General features: G+C 40.4%; 1 protein-coding gene across 6 annotated transcripts in view; it reads right to left on the bottom strand.

The window, feature by feature from the left end:
• LOC128902018 (5'-AMP-activated protein kinase catalytic subunit alpha-1-like) overlaps positions 1-21,505 on the bottom strand; it is a 32,058-nt gene extending 10,553 nt beyond the window's left edge. The window contains exons 1-9 of one of the 6 annotated variants that reach the window (XM_054184277.1): positions 21,247-21,502; positions 12,895-13,036; positions 9,544-9,637; positions 8,608-8,752; positions 6,727-6,814; positions 5,605-5,829; positions 3,386-3,872; positions 2,877-3,003; positions 759-1,457 (exon numbers count right to left, since the gene is read on the bottom strand). In XM_054184277.1, the coding sequence (XP_054040252.1) occupies positions 1,444-1,457; positions 2,877-3,003; positions 3,386-3,872; positions 5,605-5,829; positions 6,727-6,814; positions 8,608-8,752; positions 9,544-9,637; positions 12,895-13,036; positions 21,247-21,376 (1,452 nt within the window). In that variant the 5' untranslated portion in view covers positions 21,377-21,502 and the 3' untranslated portion in view covers positions 759-1,443. Of the gene's footprint in view, positions 1-758; positions 1,458-2,876; positions 3,004-3,385; positions 3,873-5,604; positions 5,830-6,705; positions 6,815-8,607; positions 8,753-9,543; positions 9,638-12,894; positions 13,037-21,246 lie in introns of those variants that run through there. The other 5 variants (XM_054184275.1, XM_054184276.1, XM_054184278.1 and 2 more) reach the window with 5 other exon arrangements.
• Positions 21,506-22,184: the final 679 nt, after the last annotated feature.

Below are 22,184 nucleotides of genomic sequence, written 5' to 3'. Positions count from 1 at the left end.
GTGGACTTGACCATGGACACCAATGCACAGGTCATCCATGAATGTGAGACATGTGCTGCAATCAAACAAGCCAAGCGTTTGAAGCCTCTTTGGTATGGAGGGCGATGGCTGAAATATAAATATGGGGAGGCCTGGCAGATTGATTATATCACACTGCCACAAACCCGTCAAGGCAAGCGCCATGTGCTCACAATGGTGGAAGCAACCACTGGATGGCTGGAAACATACCCTGTGCCCCATGCCACTGCCCGGAACACTATCCTGGGCCTTGAAAAGCAAGTCCTGTGGTGACATGGTACCCCAGAGAGAATTGAGTCGGACAACGGGACTCATTTCCGGAGGGATCTACCAATCGAGCTGGCCCTGCCCAATCAAAACTTCCACGTACCGTAGGAGGGGATAAAGTCCCCGTAGTGCACATGAAGAATATGTTAGGGAAGACAGTCTTGGTTAGTCCTGCCTCAGGCAAAGGCAAACCCATCCGTGGGATTGCTTTTGCCCAAGGACCTGGGTGCACTTGGTGGGTGATGCGGAAGGATGGGGAGGTCCGATGTGTACCTCATGGGGATCTGTTTTTGTACGAGAATGGCCAATGAATCAAATTGTGTGTTGTTGATTGCTAAGTAACACTGTCACTGTATGTCCTCATTACTGTAAATGCTATCAGCTGTACTACAGTAAGAATCATCCAAATTAAGGACAGATGGACTTTGATGAAAAACCAAGTAAGGCACAGCAGTGATGGGATCAGAACTGACCTCAGCAGCTGGCACCCAGCAACTTCCTCAAAATCTACATCTTCAGCCCACGGACTGTGTGCATGAGCCACACCGGGTGCACCAGTCACAAGCTCCAAAAAATACAGCATGCAGCAGGCCAGCACCACACAGCATCTCACCTGCCCTGAGAGACTGTTATAACAGGTGGAGCCCACCCTGAGCTGCAGGGGGAGGGGGGCAGGAAGTCCTGCTTGGAGCAGGCTGGGGCATACCGGGTCCGGTCGGTGAGCGGCAGTTCCGTAATCGTGTTTGTATATTCCTCTGTCCGCGTTATTGTTGTTGTTTTTTTCTTGTTCCCTTTGCTGTTCGGTTAAACTGCCTTTGTCTCAACCCAAGAGTTTTGCCTTTTTCTTCTGATTCTTCCTGTATCAGGAAGGCCTGAGCGAGCGGCACGTGGTTCTTTTTTGCCATCTGAGGCTAAACCATGACACTGGGACTGAGTTAATTTTCTTCATAGTAGCTAGTATGGGGCTATGGTTTTGGTTTGTGATGAAAAAAAGTATTGATAATACAGGGATGTTTTCATTGTTGTTGAACAGTGCTTACGCAGAGTCAAGGCTTTTTCTGCTCCTCACAATGCCCCATCAAGTGAATAGGCTGGGGGTACACAAGACAGCTGACCCCAACTGATCAAAGGGATATTCCATACCATATGACATCATGCTCAGCAATAAAAATCTGGGGGAAGAAGGAAGGGGAGGGACATTCAGAGTTATGACATTTTTTCTTCTCAAGTAACCGTTACACATGATGGAGCCCTGCTTTCCTGGGGATGGCTGAACACCTGCCTGCCAATGGGAAGTAGTGAACGAATTCCTTGTTTTGCTTTGCTTATTAAACTGTCTTTATCTCAACCCACAAGTTTTCTCACTTTTACCCTTCTGATTCTCTCCCCCATCCCACCAGGGGGAAAGTGAGCAAGCAGCTGTGTGGTGCTCAGTTGCCAGCTGGGGTTAGACAACAATAGAGTTGTATGCTGTGTTATTTTCACTCTATAAAATAGATTTTTCTACAGTTTAGTCCAACTGCTTTCAAGACTTCACACTTACTGCAAGCATACAATTCCCATCTCAAATTTTGTCCACTACTAGCATTGGTAGGTTGGACCTGGCTGGCAGCTAAGCCCCCAGCCAAGCCCTCATTCACTCCACCCTATCTCAGTGCAATGGAGGAAGAGAATTGGAAGAACAAAAGCAAGAAAACTCATAGGTCGAGATAAGCACAGTTTAATAAGAGGAAGGAGAAAGAAAAAAAAGAAAAAAAAAAAAAGGAAAAATGAAGTGATGTAAAGGCAACCACTCACCACCTCCTACAAACAGACTAATACCCTGCCAGTCTCTGAGCAATGGCTGCCTTCCCCAAATCCCCATCCCCTCAGTTTTTTTGCTAAGCATGACATCATATGGCATGGAACATCCCTTTGGTCAGTCTGGGTCAGCTATTCAGGTTGTGTCCCCTCCCAACTTCTTGTTCACCCCCAGCCTACTCATTGGGTGCAGCACAGTGGGGAAAGAGAAAGACTAGATACTATGCAAGTACTGCTCAGCAATAGCCAGAACACTGGTGTGTTATCAACACACTTTTAGTCACAGATTGAAAAGAGCACCATACAGGCTGCCATGAAGAAAATCAACTCCATCTCAGCCAGACACAGTACAGCAATGTACAGCCCAAGCAAAATTTGCATGCCTAGATACCAAGCTTTATCTTCACTAGGAAAATATGTTCACATACTTCAGATCTAAATTAATGTTTAAATTTGGGGGTGAGGCCCCAGAGGCAGTTTAGGTTGATCCAAATCTCACCTCCCACAATCCTTCCCCTTTTGCACCAGTGGTATTAGTGCTGGTGCAGAAACAAAATGGAACAGTTTGGGATTTGATATAGCTAAAATATGATTATTTAAGGGATGAAACAGCTAACCGTCTGGTCACAGGAACACTAGACCAGGAAGGAATAAAGAAACACCAATTCAGATCTAGCTTGACTTAAACTAATAAAGAGCAACACTTACTTCTAAACAAGTAAATTAAGACATGTTTGCATTTAGAATTATTTCCCTTACAACTCCATTAACTTATGTAAGTCTTCACATACCATCAATGCTACGGAAGTCCAGTAGGTATGTCCTGCTGTCCACCTGATACAACTGTAGACTCATTTTGGAATATGCACTTGTCACTGGATTCTTCCTTCGAACACGCAGATAGTATGGATTTACAACCTAGTATAAAAGAGATTTGAGTTAGTAACTAGAACTGCTTGAGAAGCACCGCACGTTGTTTTTCTTATTTCAACTCACTGGTATTATCAAGTTATTCCAGGCTTACGTGTCAGAGCATTTATTTTTTTTTGCCCCTCCACCCCCATACCACTCAACACATTCCCACAGCCTCAGTAGAAAAGTTAAATACCTTAGCAAGACTTTTCCTGTCAGCATAAATAGCCCCCCTCAAAACCCTTCCTGCACAGCAAGCACAAGCAGTCAGCACAGGCACATGAAATTATTTTCCAGCACAGGAGAAATGTAGTTTCAGACTTCTAAGCTATGCAATTATACAGCTCAGAAATTTACTGTTGTCTGGTGTTGTCCTTTACTCTTTTACCTTCCATTCATAATCCAGTTGTTTAATTGCTCGACAAACTTCAGCCATGATATCATTAGGTCGACTCTGACTCCGTATTCCCAAATGCCACTTAGCTCTTCTTACACCTTGGTGTTTTGACTTCTGTGGATTCAGCTCATCAAGAGTATGGCGGGGACGTGGTGCTTCAGCTACTAAAAATGGCACTCTTTCAGGATGAGGGCGAGACAGATTGTGATCATCAAGAAAAGAATCCGGTGGGCTTGTAGCCAAGTAGAAGTCTTTGGCCTCATTCATTATTCTTCTATTATCTATAATGAGGTGATAAGCAACTACTAAAGGGTCCTGATGATTTTGGCTGTATAGACAACTTAGCACTTCCTCTTCAGTGCATTCAAACTTATCACACACTTCTTTTAAGGCTTCATCATCAATCATGGTAGAACTATATGATGGGTCTTCAGGAAACAAGTATTTGGGAAGGTCCTGCTTAAACCATTCATGTTCCCTAGATTTAAAAATAAACAAAGTCTGAGTGTGTGTGTGTGTGTGTATATATATATATATATGTAAAGCAAGCCCTTTTAGTATTAAATTATTTGTTAAAATAAAGTTATTCTTAGTTTGTACAAAAAAACCCCACAGTCGTCAGTCCAAGTCCCCTTCCGTGCAGCACAACAGTACATAATGGAAAGTAATCACCTCTTTCACAAGATTTTGCTAGACATTTTACAGGAGACTGAAAGAAATCCTCTTTCCTGTAAGGGCTTCAACTACCTAATCTCCAAAAATATATTTGTATAACTCATCAACAAGCATTTATATAAAATGGTCGGGTTTTGTGGGTTTGATGGTTTTTGGGGTTTTTTTTTTTACTGCCACTGTCCTAGTTTTGAGATATTTTGAACTGAAATTTGCATGCTACCCACTTGAGTTGTCCCTCCCCAAGCACATATGTAATAAATTGATCTTGATACTGAATGGTAGATGCTTGAACAAGGATTTCTGAACATTAAAGCCACATGCTTCCCACCCCCAACAAGCTATGATTTTTTTTCATTCAGAAAACCCCCTACTGTCTCTTCAAGACTTAGAGTTGAGGGAAGGCTATGGAAGAGTCGATCTGTACCTCTTTACTACTGTATCCATAGGCTAGTATTCATAAGAGGGAAGAGGAAGTATAAAGAAGGAACCAAATACTTAAGTTGCCCAATCATACAGAAAAAAAAAAAAATTGTTTTGTGTGTCTAGAGTAATCTGCTTAACTAGCCAAAGGATATGGCATGACACCAATTTTAAAAGTATCCCAGTCTATAGCATAAAGACTTGCTACAGGTTTAAGAGCAGTTATATGGATCAAGCTCTAGTCAGTATGAGCCTGAGAACATGCCCAGCACAAACGCGTTGAGCAAAATGCACTTTCACCATAAGCAAGCAGTTAATTTGGAAGTAGAGAAAGCTTTTCCTATATGACTACAAAGCACAACTCTAGCTGAATAACTAAGTCAAGAGGAGTATTTTGTTACTATTTATTGCAGTGGGCCTCTTCCCTTGCACTCACACACACCCCTTAGAAAAATTAAGGTATTCAATTAAACTCAAGAGTTTGTCCTTTAAACTGGGATGACATGTCTCATGACTAACAGGACAAAATTGTTTAGGATTCAAAATCCATCCATGCTCTGTAGTCAACATTTTTCAACATTTTTTTCACATCACTTCTCTTCTGGACTTATTTAACATGATTTAGATGAGTGGACAGAAACTTAGTTTAACTTTTACAAAGTTTAGTTCTCACAGTGCCTTGATTTCTGCAAGAAAGTACTTCCCATTATAAAAAAGTAGCAAGGGATATGCATACCAAATTTTTTGTTCTACTGAACTTTCAACCCTAAAAGAGGAAGTATTTTCACTAAGGTAGCCTTTTAGAGCTCTCTCAAAGCTCCTTACAAAGGAAAGAGGAAAACCTAACTAAGCTACTGCATGAAGGACAGCTTTATTAGCTACCATTTTTTATTCTACCCACTGCACGCTTGTCAAAGCATCACCCTCTTCAGAATCCTATCTTGGAATCTGGAGCCCATGATGGCTATCTGTAACAACCAAACAACCAGAAGTTAAATTTTTCATCTCAGACTATAAAACAGGGACAAGCTATATGAATGATTTCTTTGTTCTGCATATTTTCACTGAGATTACCATTCCAGCATCCTGCAATCAGACATCAGTTAATGTTTTACCTAATGTTTCTGATTGTTGCTCTCTTCATTGGATCTACTTGCAGCATGTGTTTCAGAAGACTAATTACAGATGGATTCAAGTACTGAGGAGTATAAAAGATACCATCACATATCTTCTTGAAAAGGGTTGGCACGTGATCATCATCAAATGGAAGTGTTCCACATAACAAAGCATAGAGAATAACCCCACTGCTCCAAATATCTACTTCTGGACCTGCATATAATCTGGGAAAAAGTTAACTATTAGCAATTTATGCTTAATACATTTAAATAGATTTATTTTTTTTCCTACTTGCTTACATTGTATCATATTTAATTAAGAGTGTGTGAACTTGGGGACAACTTATCTGCAATTACTATACCATTTCAGTGCTGTGCCTCCCTTGAACTCTAGTGCCCTTCCCCTTCAAATATGTAACACAAGCTAGGGCACAAGTACTTAGTTTTCCTCTCTACTGTATAAAAATAATCCACAGATACAATTAAGACAATGGTAAACTGGAAGAAACTTGCACCTACTACCAAGAAAGCCCACGTTATACATTGTTATCACTGTTTGAGTGGAATCTATGCAGTCATCTAGCCTCCAAATCTTGGAGGCTAAGTTTAAGACAAGTCCATATAGCAGAACTTGTCACATCATCTATGTTTCTGCCTGAATAAAACATACATTTGGCCTCCAATCAGCAAGAGATATTGGGGTGGGTAGCTGAAAGCAGCAGATTTGACAATCACTGAGTCAAAAAAAAAAAAATAGGGGGAAGTTACCTTCAGACTGACTATCGATTCTGCAGCAGATATTTCACTGCTACTCAACTTCACAGTAGACTTTGCCTGTATTTCTATCTGTACCTCTACTTCCAAGATCTGAGCTGTGAGATTCTTAAACCAATTCAGGCACACTGTACACACTGGATTTGAGACATTAGACATCACCTCCACCTGACAGGAACTATTTAAAGCTAGTTCACTGAAGCCTTAAATACTTATGAAAAATTATCAAGTCAATTAAGAGTTAAGCCCACAGTTTCTCAGCATCAAGCTTGTCAATTGCACTAGTTTTGTAGCCTTTAGAATTAAGCAGCAAAATGAAGTACATACATCCAATAGAAAAGAAACTACCTTCCCGAAATTACTTCTGGTGCAGCATAGTTAGGGGAACCACAGCTTGTTCTTAAAAATTCTCCATCTGACATCATATTTGATAGACCTGAAAGTGTATAAGAGTAACTACTAAAGATTCAGGGAGCAAAATGATTTCACACTGCATATACCACCTAGAACAAATCACTAGCAATTCAAATTAGAAAGATAACTTATGTCAGTAAGGAAGCAACACTGTTTGGAATTATTCAAGTTTTAATATGAGAATGCCACACGATCCTGCATTTAATTTACTAGAAATTTGAGTAACATCAATCCATTATTGCACACAACCTAGGAATGTTTGAAAACATATTCATTCTAAGACAAACACCAGTCCATTTTGGATTACACAGGCATGATACAGAACAAAGATGCTCTAAGGGAGAGAGCAGCATAGCAAGACAGGATTTTGGTCATTAACAAGAAAGTGTCTTAAACCACATTCGTTTCTAAATGCTGAAGTGGAAGATGCTACCACAGAACTGCATAAAATTCTGTAAGAAGTTATATAAAATAAGGAATCCGAGGAACACACACAGCTTCGCCACAATTTAGACACCTATACTGCTTCAATTGGTTCCTGAATCACTGCAGTTTAGTATAGCTTGATTTTTAGATATTGTTAGTGATTATAGCATACTTTAGAACTAGGCCATCTTCATTCACCAGCCCTCAGCATACCCTATGATCAGTAAAGAATTACCACTTCTCAAACAGCTGTGTTTCCTCAGTGGAGGCTGCATAATCAAGATTACTACAGGCCAGAGAACTCAGTCTCAGAGAAGGAATTATGCCCTTTTACCGGGGAAGGGAAATATGAAAGAATACAGCTTGGCTAGCTTTCATACAAAAGCTTTTAAGTTCTTGCTTAATAAACTTGTCATGATTAACTGAATGCTACAGCTTTTCTGATACTTGAGTTACAGGAAGATTTTTTATAAGTTACTGTACTTAATTTCTTCACCAGGTAAGCCATTTCACCCAAAGCATTTTATATTCCTACACTTGAGAAATCACTATGAATCCCAGCGCACACATACTTGAACATCGTACTTTTAAGATATACTTAGAATAGTCAGCATTACCTAGCACCTTTCAGAGACCTCCAAGCGCTTTACAAAGGCAGGTATTATCTACTACGCCTACAAGAGATATATCATGATGACGTAGCAATATGGATACCTTAATATGCTTATATGGTCAGGTTTCCCGATTCAGATAGTTCCAGGAACTAGCTGCCAGTCTTCTCAGCAACTGTGTTAAACAGCTAGTATAAACAATTAAGCTTTCTGATTAGTTAGGCAGCTATATAACAAAAAGCATAGGAGTTTGCAAAATTAACTGTTCTCGTTTTACCTTTTATGCTTTAATTACATTTTTTCAATCACATCTTTAGAGTTTTTAAAGTGAATTTAAAATAGTTTCATAGGAGGAGTAGTGTATTTTACTAGAGCAACGCGGTCCTTAAATATGACGAACTGTCCTTGCACTGTACTTCCAAGACAGCTAAGCATCTACATTTTACAGATGGAGAAACAGGCAACAAGAGTAAATTTTGAAGTGGCAAGGTAGGAAACTAAGTCTATTTAGCATTTCAGAGATAATATTGAGCAAGACCAAACAGTTTCACCCAGTCACAGAAAATACCTGACTTGAAGAGAAAGCTTTAGAGGAAAAAAAATTCTACACGTGCGCAAGAACACAATTTTGTTTTACAGTCATACTCTTCAGGTTTTCTTGTATTATGTCCCACACCAGGATATTCAAGTATACACATTTTATTAATCATTTCCCAGAGTAATTAACAGGATCTAAATAACACCAGAAATGTGATCGCATATAAATAGGAATGCTTACCGAAGTCAGCTATCTTGGCATTCATGTGTGCATCAAGCAGCACATTTTCAGGCTTCAGATCTCTATGTACTACCATATGCCTGTGACAGTAATCCACACCAGAAAGGATTTGCTGGAACAGACGTCTACTTTCCTTTTCATCAAGCTAAGACAAACAAAGGTTTTAGACAATTTTGAGACAGTGGAAGATAAACTGGTTTTCCTCTATATGAATTGAAGGCAGTTTTCCCATGACCTAAAGTTATTATTCATAGTTTTGATACTTTATACAGCAGATGATCAGAACTTGTAGCAGAAAGCATCATAGCTTACATCATTTTGTTTGTACCTGTCCTGGTTTGAGCTCTAATCAATGAGCTCTTATATTTAAGTACAGTGTAAGATTTAAGTTGACAAAAGCTGCTGACGCTCAATGCAGAAGTGATAAATTTTAGATGCTACTTATGCTCCTGTTAGCTGGGCATTTCCTATAAACACCTCCTAATCTATGTCAAAGTTTGCTCAATCTAACAACTAAAAGTATCCTGGCTATCTAGATGGTTTGTCAAAAGTGACTTTGGGACTTTCACAGAAACCATTCTATTAGTAGAAGAGGGTAATAAGGGCACAACGGTAGCTTTCCAATAATAGGTTTTACTGAAGAAATAGTTTTCAGCTACTCCAACTGGATATGTAGCCATTGTAAATTAACATATCAGTATCATTTATTCTTCAGTAGAGTGGAAAAATGCTATGAAGTCATACATAAAGATCTGAAACATGTTAACACATAACCATTTTTAGTTTCAAAACAAGATGCAGTCATAAAGTATATTCTAATAGTTAACTGCAAAATTAATGTTGAATACATAAAAACAAACCTTCATTTAACAGGAATGTTGCAAAAGCAATAACAGAATGCAAGTCATTGATTTGTAGAGTTGGACTACTTCTTACCCTTCCATTTTTACAGATATAATCAAACAGTTCTCCTCCTGAAACATATTCCATCACCATGAAAATGTCAGTTGGTGTACTGATGACCTGGTACCTGATAAGAAAAGGTATCTGTTAAGTCTACGCACTCAGTAAAAGACGCTAGTTACATTTAGTAAAACCAAAGTTGTGCAGAGAGTCAGATAAAAGTATACTTTATTTTATCAGACAGTTTACAGCTACTGGAATGATAATATTTTTTAGAAGCTATTTCCTTTCACTATGTGATGCCATCATTGCCAAGACTAGCAGGGAATTTGTATTTCCCACCAGGGAAAAAAAATCAGTCTTCATACTTTCAGAGGACTATTCTTAGTTGAAATGATTTCTATGAAGCCGTTTACAGTGCTGCCCCACAGACATCTTAGTGCAGTGAGGAAGGAATTCAAAAGGACTGTGCTAGTGTCTCAAAAGCATACACCTTTAAACCTTAACAGGCAAAAAAACTGCACCCTGCCTCGCCATAAATAAAAAGAAAGTGTACTTCAAGACTTGAAAAATGATGATTGAGAGCAATTATCTTTTACAGAGACCTAAATTTGTCATTAGTATTTAAGAGCATTAGCACCCTAGTTATTATATATTTATCATTATACTTTTAGTTTGAAAAAAGCTTTGATGTTTTTAAATAACTAGTTTATGGCCAAACTCCCCACTTAAGAGATTGATATGTTTTCTACGTATCCTTACCTAAAAGTTGTTTATTTTTTTCCCCCCTTACAGCAGTCAGAAGTGATCGATTTTTAATGTAACAAGAAAACGCACACTGATAAACCTTCAGTCAAAATTCAGATACTATATTGAGAAGACAGGAGGTAGCAACTGGATAAAAGTGAATGTTTCAAGGTACTACGCTTAAGCATACAAATATCCCAATTGTAAAAAAAATATAATTGAATTCACGCATACACTACAGAACTGAAATGTTCTTCAAAATGCTGATTCTAAGACAAGGGGGAAAAAATAGACACGCTTCAGCTTACTGAGACAAGTTATTCTTGAACTGCATAGACAGCAATGAGTTCAGACTATCCAAATGAATGTATGTGTGCACATATATATGCGTGTGTGTATTTAACAGCTTAGTATTATAGTGTAGCATTCCAATAACCTGAATACTATTCTGAGGCAGTTATCAACATAAGCTCTTCAAAGTTAACCTTACCTAACATCTTATAGTTCAAGATGCTTTACCATTACTAATTTTCTCTCAAATACCTTGGCTGAAAGTATGTCATGTACTTAAACATGAACATTCTGAAGCCATGGCTAAGACGCTCTACAGAAATAGTATTTTAATCCTTTTATTCCAAAAGTTACAGTGCAACCTCATTTCTAACAGCATTACCGTTAATGACCTTTCCCATAGTTATGAAATCAATGAGCTCCATGCTTCAGGCAAACATGAGCAACAGTTTATAGTTTAGATCTTCACAGTGATTTTCTATCCTCTGGATAGTGAGATAGTGAACAATACCAGGAGATAAACCTCTCAGCATCACTGAAAAGAATGAGCCATTCTGCACCTCGCATGTTTTCAGCCTCTTGGAAGACTCAGACACACTTCTCTATAGTCAGTTAATTTTTCTATTTATGGAAAAGGAGGCTGTGGAAGAGTTACATACCTATAATATAAATAAGGTTATCAAACCACACAGCATAGATGACCAGAATACACAAAGAGGCAATTTTATATAGGAAAACAAGATGCATTCTATTGCTAGAGGTCAAAAACCACAAGAGGAGATGCTCCAAAGGTTTTTATTTAAAGTATAGTATAGAAAGAAAATCTTATTGAGGCAGGCTTGCAACTGCATATACTGCTAAAGCACTGTATGAAATTTTTAATAAGGCACAGCAATGTTCCTGATTAAACATTGTCTAATTTATAATATTCAGATGAAGTAATCTGTTTACCTTTATTCCCAAGTATCTTGAGCTGCTATCTAGCAGTTCCCCAATCCAGCTAATCGCACAAGCGGCATGATCCTAAGTTACCAGCAAGTCTATCTACACAACAGTATCAATTATAGCTCAAATGCTATTTACATACAGGCTAATGACCCTTCTGCTTTGGAAACACAGGCTGACCAACTGAAAAGTTGGGGATCCATCAATTTTTCCATCATCTCCTACATCTTGTCCCTTCTCTCCAAACGCAGGAGAGAAAATTCTCCCCATAATTCCCCAAGAAAGAAATTGTCACCTGAAACCTGTTAAGCTGACTTAAAATTTTAGCAGCACCAGAAGTACACATTATTGTTGCACTCCCATATCTCAGTTGGTACATTGACACTTCCTATTTTGTTTTAGCTACAGGTATGTGCTTTGGACTTGTTCATGAATTCTAACTGACAGCATTAGCAGTTCTGTAGCCAGACAAATCAGCTCAATAGTCTTCCGAAAACTGACCCACTGAAGAAGTTAGTGTGATGTTTTAAGACAGTCTGATTTAGCTCCAGTATAAGTGCTGTTCCCAAATCAAAGAAGTGTATAGGGATGGCATTTGTCAGTAGCAGCATGGTCTTAAGAAAAGACTCTGCCAGTAAAAAAACAAACAAACAAAACTAAACTCCAACACCACAATTAACAGTGAGAGTCACTCACATTCTAGATGTGCAGTTTCACTTTATAGGAAACAAAAGTAAAAAAGTCAATAGCATTTATAATTTATTTCCTCAGATGAGATATAAGGGGTCTATACTCTAGGACATATTTAATTGTACTCTGAACTCTACTGATGAGCTATTGATCAAACAGTGTAAATAGGCACACTGTAAATATCACAATTATTTAGACAAGTAGCTATATTGAAGAACTCTGAAATATCAGATCATATTTAACAGACTACACATCTTTCAGAAAAACCTTGCAGAGCACCATCTACATAGGGAAAATATAGGTCACTGACCAACACATCCCTAAAAAAACTACAGAAATGCCCTTTATAATCTTGTTCTTAACTCGGTTTCTAAGCAAAAACAAAGATCAAATATAACCAGAAAAAAGAATACGGAAGCAGCAGCTAAAAAAACTGAGATGGATGTTACTATAAGTATCTATCATGCCACTACCTTTTATATACCTGCCCAAAGAATTTGCAAGTAAAGACCTAATGGAAGCTCTCTGCCCTGCAGAAATCAGTTTTGTGAAAATGCATTACAGAGAACACTGAAGATGGTTGCATATTTGGAAACCGGTTACTTTCCTAACAGTATACTGCTAGTAGTACTGCCCTTTAAACATGTTTCAGATCGGTGAGAGCAAGAGATTACTGCTTAAATAGAATTGATTACAGCAAGCAAAACTTACAGCTTAATTATATGAGGATGTCTGAAGAGTTTGAGGTTCTGAATCTCCCTGCGGATTTTTCCTACAACATCAAGGCTGCGAATCTTCTGTCGGTTCAGGATCTTCACTGCAACTTTATGCCCAGTTAACTCATGTTTGCCAACTGCAAGGAACAAGGAAGTAGTCAGAGTTCTCAATTGCTCCCTAAAGACATTAATTGGACCATTTCAACTATAGCCAAGAAATACCACAGTTAAGAAGTTAGCATTCCACATATCTCCATTATCTTTGGGGAGGTTGAAAACCAGATGGCACATCATTTCTTCTGCCCTACTCCAATTCTTCCCACAATTCTATCATTAGAAGATTAATTGGATATGTAGGAACAAACCTTAAACCTAACCCTCAGAAGTCTTGCAGCGTGACTATGTTTTTGCACTATTGCAAACAAACAAAACATTTTGCATCCCAAAACACTGCCATCCTTTTTAATTGGGGAAACCGTTTTCTTTCCCTGTACAAGTCACTCCAAACTTTTGGCTCACTTGGTAACCCACTCAGACATGCTTTCCTACAGCTCTTCTACTTTATCTGCAAGGATGCTCTTACTGAAGACATCACTGCTATCCTTCCCTCAAGAAACCTGTTTCAGCAATTACTCCGCACTACTGCTAAAAGTATCTGATCAGTTTACTTGAAAAATAAATAATTATCTGTTTTTGGAGCAGTCTGACCCTATATAAGCTCCACATTCTGTGTAGTAAACATCAGGGCTTTATTATATAAAATAAGTGGCAAAAGTTATATGAAACACACAAAATGAAATCCAGTAGTAACTATGAGAAGCAATGCAAACATGCAACCTCTTACATTCCTCAGTTTCTTTCCTACTTCCAGGAGAGTTCCATTTTTCTTTCAACAGAGGAACTTGAAAGTGTAAAACATTTCCTAGTCAGTTACCCTTCTTAAATCCCTTAATTTTGCAGGTGCTGTTGGAAGTAGCCACAACAGAGTTGCTAAGAATATTTTTCTTAAACCCAACATCGGATCACAGAAAAGCCACAGAGAGTAAGTATCTCTTCCACTAGAAGGCTTTGCTATCTGCATGCAGTGATTTAACACTACTAATATCATAACTACATCACTTTAATTTGCCACCCTGAACCCTACCTTCTGAAGACAAGCCAGATTACAGGGACACCTACATGGTTCATCCTTGTCCACTTGAATGGACATTGGTAACAGATCTCTGCTGAACAGAGTACTTATTCATCTGGGTGTCTCTCCTCACTCAAAAATTTAACTAATCTCCAGGCTTCAAACTTTATTTAAATATATCAATGGGAAGTTGTGATAAACAGCAGTGATCAACAACAAAAAAAAAAAATCTTTCTGCATTCAACAGATAATTTTGTCAGGATTCGCAAACACCTATCAATCTGTAAATCTCATTCCCAACAGAAGACTTTCCTGCTGCCTTTTGCCTCTATATTGAGCTAAAAACCAATACAAGTGAAAAGAAATTCTTAGCAGAGAGACAGAGATAACAATAAGCATCTCCGATTGATTATTCTTACAACAAAAAGATGGCTACTGTGTAAAATAAAGCAGTTTGTCTAAACTCCTGTAGGAAAGTAACTAAGTAGTGGATCATCCAAGACCCTGAACCATCACGATGCAGTGGCAAGATGTCTTTTGTACCTGAGAATACAGAAAGGCTCTGCCTGAAAGGTGAAAGAAAACTCATTCGAAGGAGCCAACACTCATCACAAGTTCTAGACAGACCACAAAGCAGTGATAGGCGAGTGCCTAGAACTGTAAAATCACATCACCTATGAGAATTATTTGCTTTCAATCAGATCTACAATTAAAGCAATTACATCCCAATTTTTTCTTCAGTTCAAGTGTGATTGAGGTTTTAAAGGAACCTAACAAATTATATCACCTCTATCCGAACCCCAAGGGCTAACGAATCACTAACATAAAACACTAGAAAAGCAACTATCCCATTCAAATTAAAGTTTTTGCCTATCAATAATGTGAACTGAGGTAAGCCAGAAGTATTTACAAAAAAAAAAAATATCTCTAATCAGCAAGTTAAATTTTAACATTAATTTGTTAGTAAGAAACAGCTTCTTAGAAACTAACCAAAAATCAGACACATTAATTTGCATCTTCCTATCGTTTAAAAAGTACTAAACTAAACACCTTCTTAAATGTAAGTAGCACATTTGAGCAATTCTACAGCTTAGCATATAAATATTCAGTTCTGACATGCACTGTGTTATAAAGTTTAATTTATCAGCAAGTTTGTTTCATTTCTGTTTTTTCAGTCTACCTTAGATGAAAACTGGAATTAGAACTCAGCAAAACATTAGAAGGTCATTTATTAGCGACAACATTCTATGTTCAATATGCAAGGCACATAAGAAAAGTTTATATTAAAACACATTTTTCATTCAAAGTACTTAAACAGTAACATTTGCAGTTGACTAAAACCAATTCTAGCCATCACAGCCTTCAATCTTGTGTGCCTCAAGCCTATTCATTGATGAGAAGATAACAAGCTTTTCTGCTTCTTCAGCTGTTTGCCAACTTCAAATAAATTATTTAAATGAAAACATACTGTGGTTTTGTGCAGGTGCAAAAAGATCTCAAAAAGTCTGTTCACTTGCTTAAGACTTTTCAAATTGAATGGCAATTTTCTTCAGTCATTTTTGCCCCCCCCCCCTTTAAGATTATATCAAATTTAGTTTTTTAAGATATGAGTTTCCATTAGCCATCTACTTCATGAAATAAAACTGTCGTCTTGGATACGACCCACTAAGTATCCATTAGCACTGTTCAGCTACCACAAGTTACATACTTTAAGTCTTAAACTATGTATTCTTTTCGGAAATCTTTCAGTCTTCCCAGACAAAAGTAATCTTCACTTTGCTGCATAAAGTAACAGCAAATACAAGTTTTTCCACATACATTTAACCAAGACAAAAAGAGCTGTCATTTTTTTCTACTGTCAAGTGGCTTTGCAGCTTTGTTATTGTTTGTGTACTATCACATTAGAACTAAACTGTTAATTCCAAGGAAAAAACATACTGAGCTGCTATTATGGTTTTAAGTTAAGTCTTTATCCACATGCCATAAGAACTTATTGTATGATGAAGCAGTTCAAGGTATCTGGTATCAGCAAAACAGCAGACACTAATTGGTAACAGACTGCCAACTACTTTTGAATTCAGCATAAAAACAGAACTGAAAGCAAGATCTCAGATAGCATCATGCAGAAAAGAAGCCAGTGTTATCTTTACGAAAGCTACTTTGTATTACACCTCTTGACAGAAGTTTTACCTATGAAAGGGAAAGCTCACAAATAATCAAAATATATTTATGTTAGTCATCCTAAGCCTTAATGAGCTATCAGTCCTTCAGAAGAATCACCACAAAAAGAAGTTCTCTTTACAGACCTAACATTTCCCTATATTTCTTTATTCTTTGATAATGCAAATTCCTTTAAAGTTTCACTATGGCTATGCATAACAAAGATTTCCAAGACAGTCTCAAAGCAGCAATGACTTGTTTTAACTGTTCAAGTGCAGGAGCAACAGTCTCTAAATTTAGTTCACCAGGTCTTGAACTGGAAAAGAAAACAGATCATGAGTCCATTAAGAGTAAATATAATATTCTTATGAAATACAGGTACCAGTCATGAAGGCTGTAGAAAAAAAAGCTGAACAAGTATATGCTGTGTTTAATGAAGCATTTCTGTCATATGCCAAAAAGCCAACCTGAGGCTCAGAGGAAGGTAGTCATTAAAAATATGAGCTAAACAAATGTTTTCACTAATATAAAAAAAAGTTAGTGCTGTGCAAAAGCATATTGCTGCACAACATTAGATAACAAACTGATCTTCACTGTCCATTCCCAGGTCTCCTATCATTGTCTTAATCAAGAAGGCCTATTTACATCAGCTTTCCAGGCTATACAGACCAGGGTTTTTAATCTAATTCTACAGACTGGAACAAATATCAAATATTTACACTCTTAATTAGTCCCCTCATTGTCTCAGTACAAATCACTGGAAGCCTGACTACTCTTCCCTTTATGAAAGCTAACTTTATTTCAAAAAATATATAGAAATAAAGTTTGCAATTGGTTTCAGCAGGAAACATCAGCTTTTTAAAAACAAACAAAAACAACACAGAACTGATTTAGATTCATATAATAGTTAACGTTGGAAGGAACCTTTAAATATCATCTAGTCCAACCCCATGCAATGAGCAGGGACATCTTCAGCTAGATCAGGTTGCTCAGAGCCCTGTCCAACCTGACCTTGAATGTTTCCAGGGATGGGGCATCTACCTCCTCTCTGGGCAACCTGTGCCAGTGTTTCACCACTCTCATTGTAAAAAATTTCTTCCTTATACCTAATCTGAGTCTACCCTCTTTTAGTTTAAAACCATTACCCCTTGTCCTATCGTAACAGGCCCTACTAAAAACTCTGTCCTCATATTTCTTACAACCCCCCCTTTAAGTATTGAAAGGCCGCAATAAGGTCTCCCCAGAGCCTTCTTTTCTCCAGGCTGAATGACCCCGACTCTCTCACCCTGTCCTCATAGGAGAGGTGCTCCAGCCCTCTGATCATCTTCATGGCCCTCCTCTGGACCTGCTACAACAGGTCCATGTCTTTCCTGTGCTGACAGCTCCAGAGCTGGATGCAGTACTCCAGGTGGGGTCTCACCAGAGCAGAGGGGCAGAATCACCTCCCTCGATCTGCTGGACACGCTTCTTTTGATACATCTCAAGATATGGTTGGCCTTCTGGGCTGCAAGCGCATGTTGCCAGCTCATGTTGAGCTTTTCATCCACCAGTACCCCCAAGTCCTTCTCCTCAGGGCTGCTCTCAATCCCTTCATCCTCCAGGCTGTATTGATACCAGGGGCTGCCCCAAACCACGTGCAGGACCCTGCACTTGGCCTTGTTGAAGTGAATTTAGTTTCAGTACTCTCTTTTACCCCATAGCTTTTTACTTCTGTGATATTTTATCTTTGCCTGGATATTGGCTCAAAACAGCTGTCTTCTCCATGACTGCCCATCTGAGGCACCATCAAATAAATTCAGTCAGTCAGTAGTTAATTCAGGCTAGTACAGCCAGATGAATCGTTAAACTGGAAAAACATCACATCCGTAACAGTTATCTGGGAGGATAAAAGGCTAAGTAGGAGGGTGAAGTCATCTGACAGCTACCTTGACAACAGGAGACCTTTAGGAATTATTAAGTAAAGCACTGGTTTTCCAACTCATCTTTTGGGGCTGCAACCACTGGCAGCCCCAAAGACCCACTTTCAAGAAGCTATATGCCTGACCCCCTACATCACATGAGCTCTCAAGGAAAACCCTAACTGAATAAAAAAAAAATAAAATATAAAATAACATCTTTCAAGGTTTCAACTTCAGGCATGTTTTTGCCAATGCAGATAAGAACAGGAGCAGCAGCGCAAACAGCACACTCGAAAGTGTAAGAGGAAACATATTGGAACATTTATGGGTATGCCAACCTTAGTTTTGTGCAGTGCACTGAAAAAAAAATATCATCTTTGACTCCTCCCCTCAACCATGTAGTCCCTCCCCGAGAAAAGATAATCTGATGCCTGTCTTCCTTATCTGGTTTCCTCTCTATTTAAGGAGGCACCAAGTTATCTAGGAAAGGAATGGTACTTCAGCTGCCAGTTGGGGGTTACTGTTTATGGGAAAGTAATGAAAGATCAGTGAGGAAGACTGTAAATGGTCTCAAGTGACTTGCAGCTGGGGTGTCAAAAACACATAAATCATTAATGTCTGTTTAGCCTTGTGTGCTTGACAAGTAGAACATCTGTGTTTAGATAACATAGGCCTGTGATAGACTTAGAGGCACCTTATTGAACATGCTTGAGATTCCTGCCCTGCTGTGGGAAAGATCAAAGCACAGTGGCAAACTATACCTGCTTGAATCCTTGATATACAGGCGAAAACATGGACCGAGCTGCTCAGCAGTGCCTACATCCCCACTTGTGTGCTGCTTCGGGGATTCCCCAGTTGGCAAGGTAATAAGAATAAATTTACTCTTTGTATTTTGCCCATGGTTTTGTGGTTGTTCCTACATCCTTGCCTGTGCTAGCTCACACTGTTCCCCAGTGATTGGGGTGTGGCGGTGTCACTTTATAAGCCAGCCTTGGAGAAAAAAAAAAAAAAAAAAAAAAAAAAAAAGGAATCATAGGATGTGTTGGGTTCGAAGGGACTTTTAAAGGTCATCTAGTCCAACCCCCCTGCACTAAGCAGGGACTTAACTAGATCAGATGGCTCAGAGCCTCATCAAGCCTGGCCTTGAATGTCTCCAGGGATGGGGCCTCCACCACCTCTCTGGGCAACCTGTTCCAGTGTCTCACCCCCCTCACTGTAAAGAACTTCTTCCTAATGTCTAATCTAAACCTACCCTGCTCTAGTTTAAAACCATTGCCCCTCGTCCTATTGCTACATGCCCTTGCAAACAGCCTCTCCACAGCTTTCCTGTAGGCCCCCTTCAGGTACTGGAAGGCCACTATAAGGTCTCCCTGGAGCCTTCTCTTCTCCAGGCTGAACAACCCCAACTCTCTCAGCCTGTAAAGGAGACTCAATGGGCTTCACTCTCAAATTATTCTTCCACTGCTTTCCTAGATATTCTTATAGTCAAATTTATTCCTATTTTCTATAGCCTGACAGAAGTTCCTTATTAATGAGCAAGTTTCAGGTAGGATTCGGTTGTACTGTTATATAGAGCACCATCCATGACATCGCTTTCAATTTCTAGAGAGGGAAATCTATGCTCTTCGCCCACTTTCTTCAATCATAAAAAGAGATGCCCATAATCTGATGCTACTTCTGGGAGAAAGAAATTAAACTAAAGGGAAGTAAATTTGAAATGAAACATGGTAAGACTGCTGAAACATTAGTAATTTCTTCAGAACGTGACAACAGTTGAAAGAGCTTGTGCCAGAGAACATACAATAGGAACATCTATGCTAAAAAAAGATATCATGGTAAAAGCCAGCTAGCACATTAGATACAACAGGATAAAATGGGGTTTTTTTTACTGATTATACTGGTACATAAGCAATCCATTAGGTTAACCATAAAAAAAAAAAACAACTTATTTTAAGAATACAACCTGAGTCTAGTCTAACTCATTCATGAAACTGTTTTCAATGTGCATACCCCAATACTTCAACAATTCTCACAAACAACACAGCAGGAACAGTTTAAGATAATGCAGAGTTTTTTCATCTGTGATGAATGACATCAAGAAAGAACTTAATTTCTATTTTATTTCTACTAGGCTTCAAGTTTACTGCATGGCATCTGCACCCTTACTGGGAAAAGTTGTTTAAGTTTGAGCTGAAAAAAACCTTTGATAACCACTAGTCAACTGTTACTAGCACAAAGTCTTTCCATGTCTGTGTGTCAGCTGTGCTGCCAGTTAATCCAATAATCTCAGGCACATCTTTTTATGTTTATTTCTCCCCTTGTAGAAGGAGAAAGCTTGCTTGCCTTATAAGGGCATCAAGTATTAGTACTTCTGCAGCAAAACATACAGACAGCTCAAGAATTAAGACTGCTTACTTTCATTACATATCCGGTGATGTTTTAAATAAATGCAGCATAATTAGTTTCGAGGAATTATTTTCCTAAAGAGAAAGCTGTTGCTCCTCTAGCGATTACTTCCCGCTGCGGAACTGCAAGTCCCACCCCCCGAGAAGTAAACTAATACAACTCCTCTTTCAGGAAAGACGTTCACAGAATATCAGGCGCTATTTCCACTCAGTCGGCAACATTCAGACCGTAAAGGCTCCCACCCTGCAGTCACCGCAGCTAGGGCCGAGGCTCCAGCTAACGGCCCGTGAAACACCTCGCGGCTGCTGCGACGACACGTCAGCCCTGCAGTCGCTCTCCCCGGCCCCTCTCCCACTGCCCCCATCGGCCCGCGATGCTAGCGCCGCCACAGCCCAGCGACTCACTCAGCCCAGCGAGTACGGCCGGGCAGCGCCCAGCAGCCCAGGTTTCCCAGTGTCGCCCCTGGTGAAGCTCAGACCCCCCAACACACTGGGCAGAAGACGTTGTGGGGCTAGGGCAGCGGCCCGTCCCCCACACGCTCCCCAGCCCCGGTCAGGCCTCAACAGCCACCTGGCCCCAGCCCCAAGGGACCGTCCGCTGCGAGACGACCGCAGGAGGCCCACGTCCCTCAGCCGGCAACGGACGCTCCGCTGCTCAGCCCGACACACCCGCCCGGGGCACTACCCCCCGCAGCCTGACTGAGTCGTGCCGCTCCGCGGTGCAGGCAGCGGCCCCACTCCCCACCGCTCACCCTTGACTTTGCCGAAGGTGCCGACACCGAGCGTGTCGCCTAAGATGTAGTGCCCGATCTTCACCCGCCCGTGCTCGTGCTTCTGTTTATCCGCCGCCGCCATCTTGAGCCAAGGGCCAAGTCTGCGCATAGCCCGCGCCGCGCAAGAACGCTAGCGGAGGAGGAGCAACCACAGAACACCCACCCCAAAACCCAGAAGCGAACTCCGCACATCATCCTTCCGCCCTCCCCGGGAAGAAACCATTGCTGTTCGGGGGGGGAAGGGCTGGGTCGGCTCAGCGGCGCCCCGAGGGGCGGGGTGAGGCGGCGGAATGGGAGAAACAGCCCCCGAAAGCTGCGGGGGGAGGGGCCAGGACGTTTTTACATCAGCACCTCCCCCGAGGAGTACTGAGAATTCACACGGATTTCGGGACTGGGGGAGAAGGCGGGCGCAGGGCGGTTCTCAGCGGCGGTGACAGTTCCCCTCAGCGCCGGCGCGGTGCTGGCCTGGGCCCACCGGTGTCGGCCGAAACTGAAGCTCCTCCGTGTTGCCGGCTGGCACTGCCATCATCCGCGGGGCCTGTGCCCGCGGATAGCGGGAAGCTAGGGCTAAGTGCTCCCCACAGCACGGGTTGTCCCTCCTGATGCCAAAATGAGGAAATACGTCAAGCATACACATACTTTTAATTGAGAAATCATGTTATCGCAGTGAGATAGCTAGGGCTGTCTGCATTGCCATTGCCACAGCCACAGGATGCCGTGCAATGTGCTGCTGCATGCTGCAAGGCCTGTCTGCAGAGAATATGCAGCAGCTCTCGCTGGGGCAGCGGCTGAACACCCGTATGCAGGCGGGGTCTCAGGCACTAATAATGCGGTTTGGGCCAGACTGGCCACTGAAACGAACAACTGATGCTCTCCCCCACCTCTCTCGCTCTCCAAGGAGAGGAAGGAAAGAGACA

The sequence above is a fragment of the Rissa tridactyla genome, chromosome W (genome assembly GCF_028500815.1).
Source record: "Rissa tridactyla isolate bRisTri1 chromosome W, bRisTri1.patW.cur.20221130, whole genome shotgun sequence".
NCBI classification, from domain to species: Eukaryota; Metazoa; Chordata; class Aves; order Charadriiformes; family Laridae; genus Rissa; species Rissa tridactyla.
Note: the sequence above shows the minus strand (reverse complement) of the source record. Positions and strands in the feature narration are given on the sequence as shown.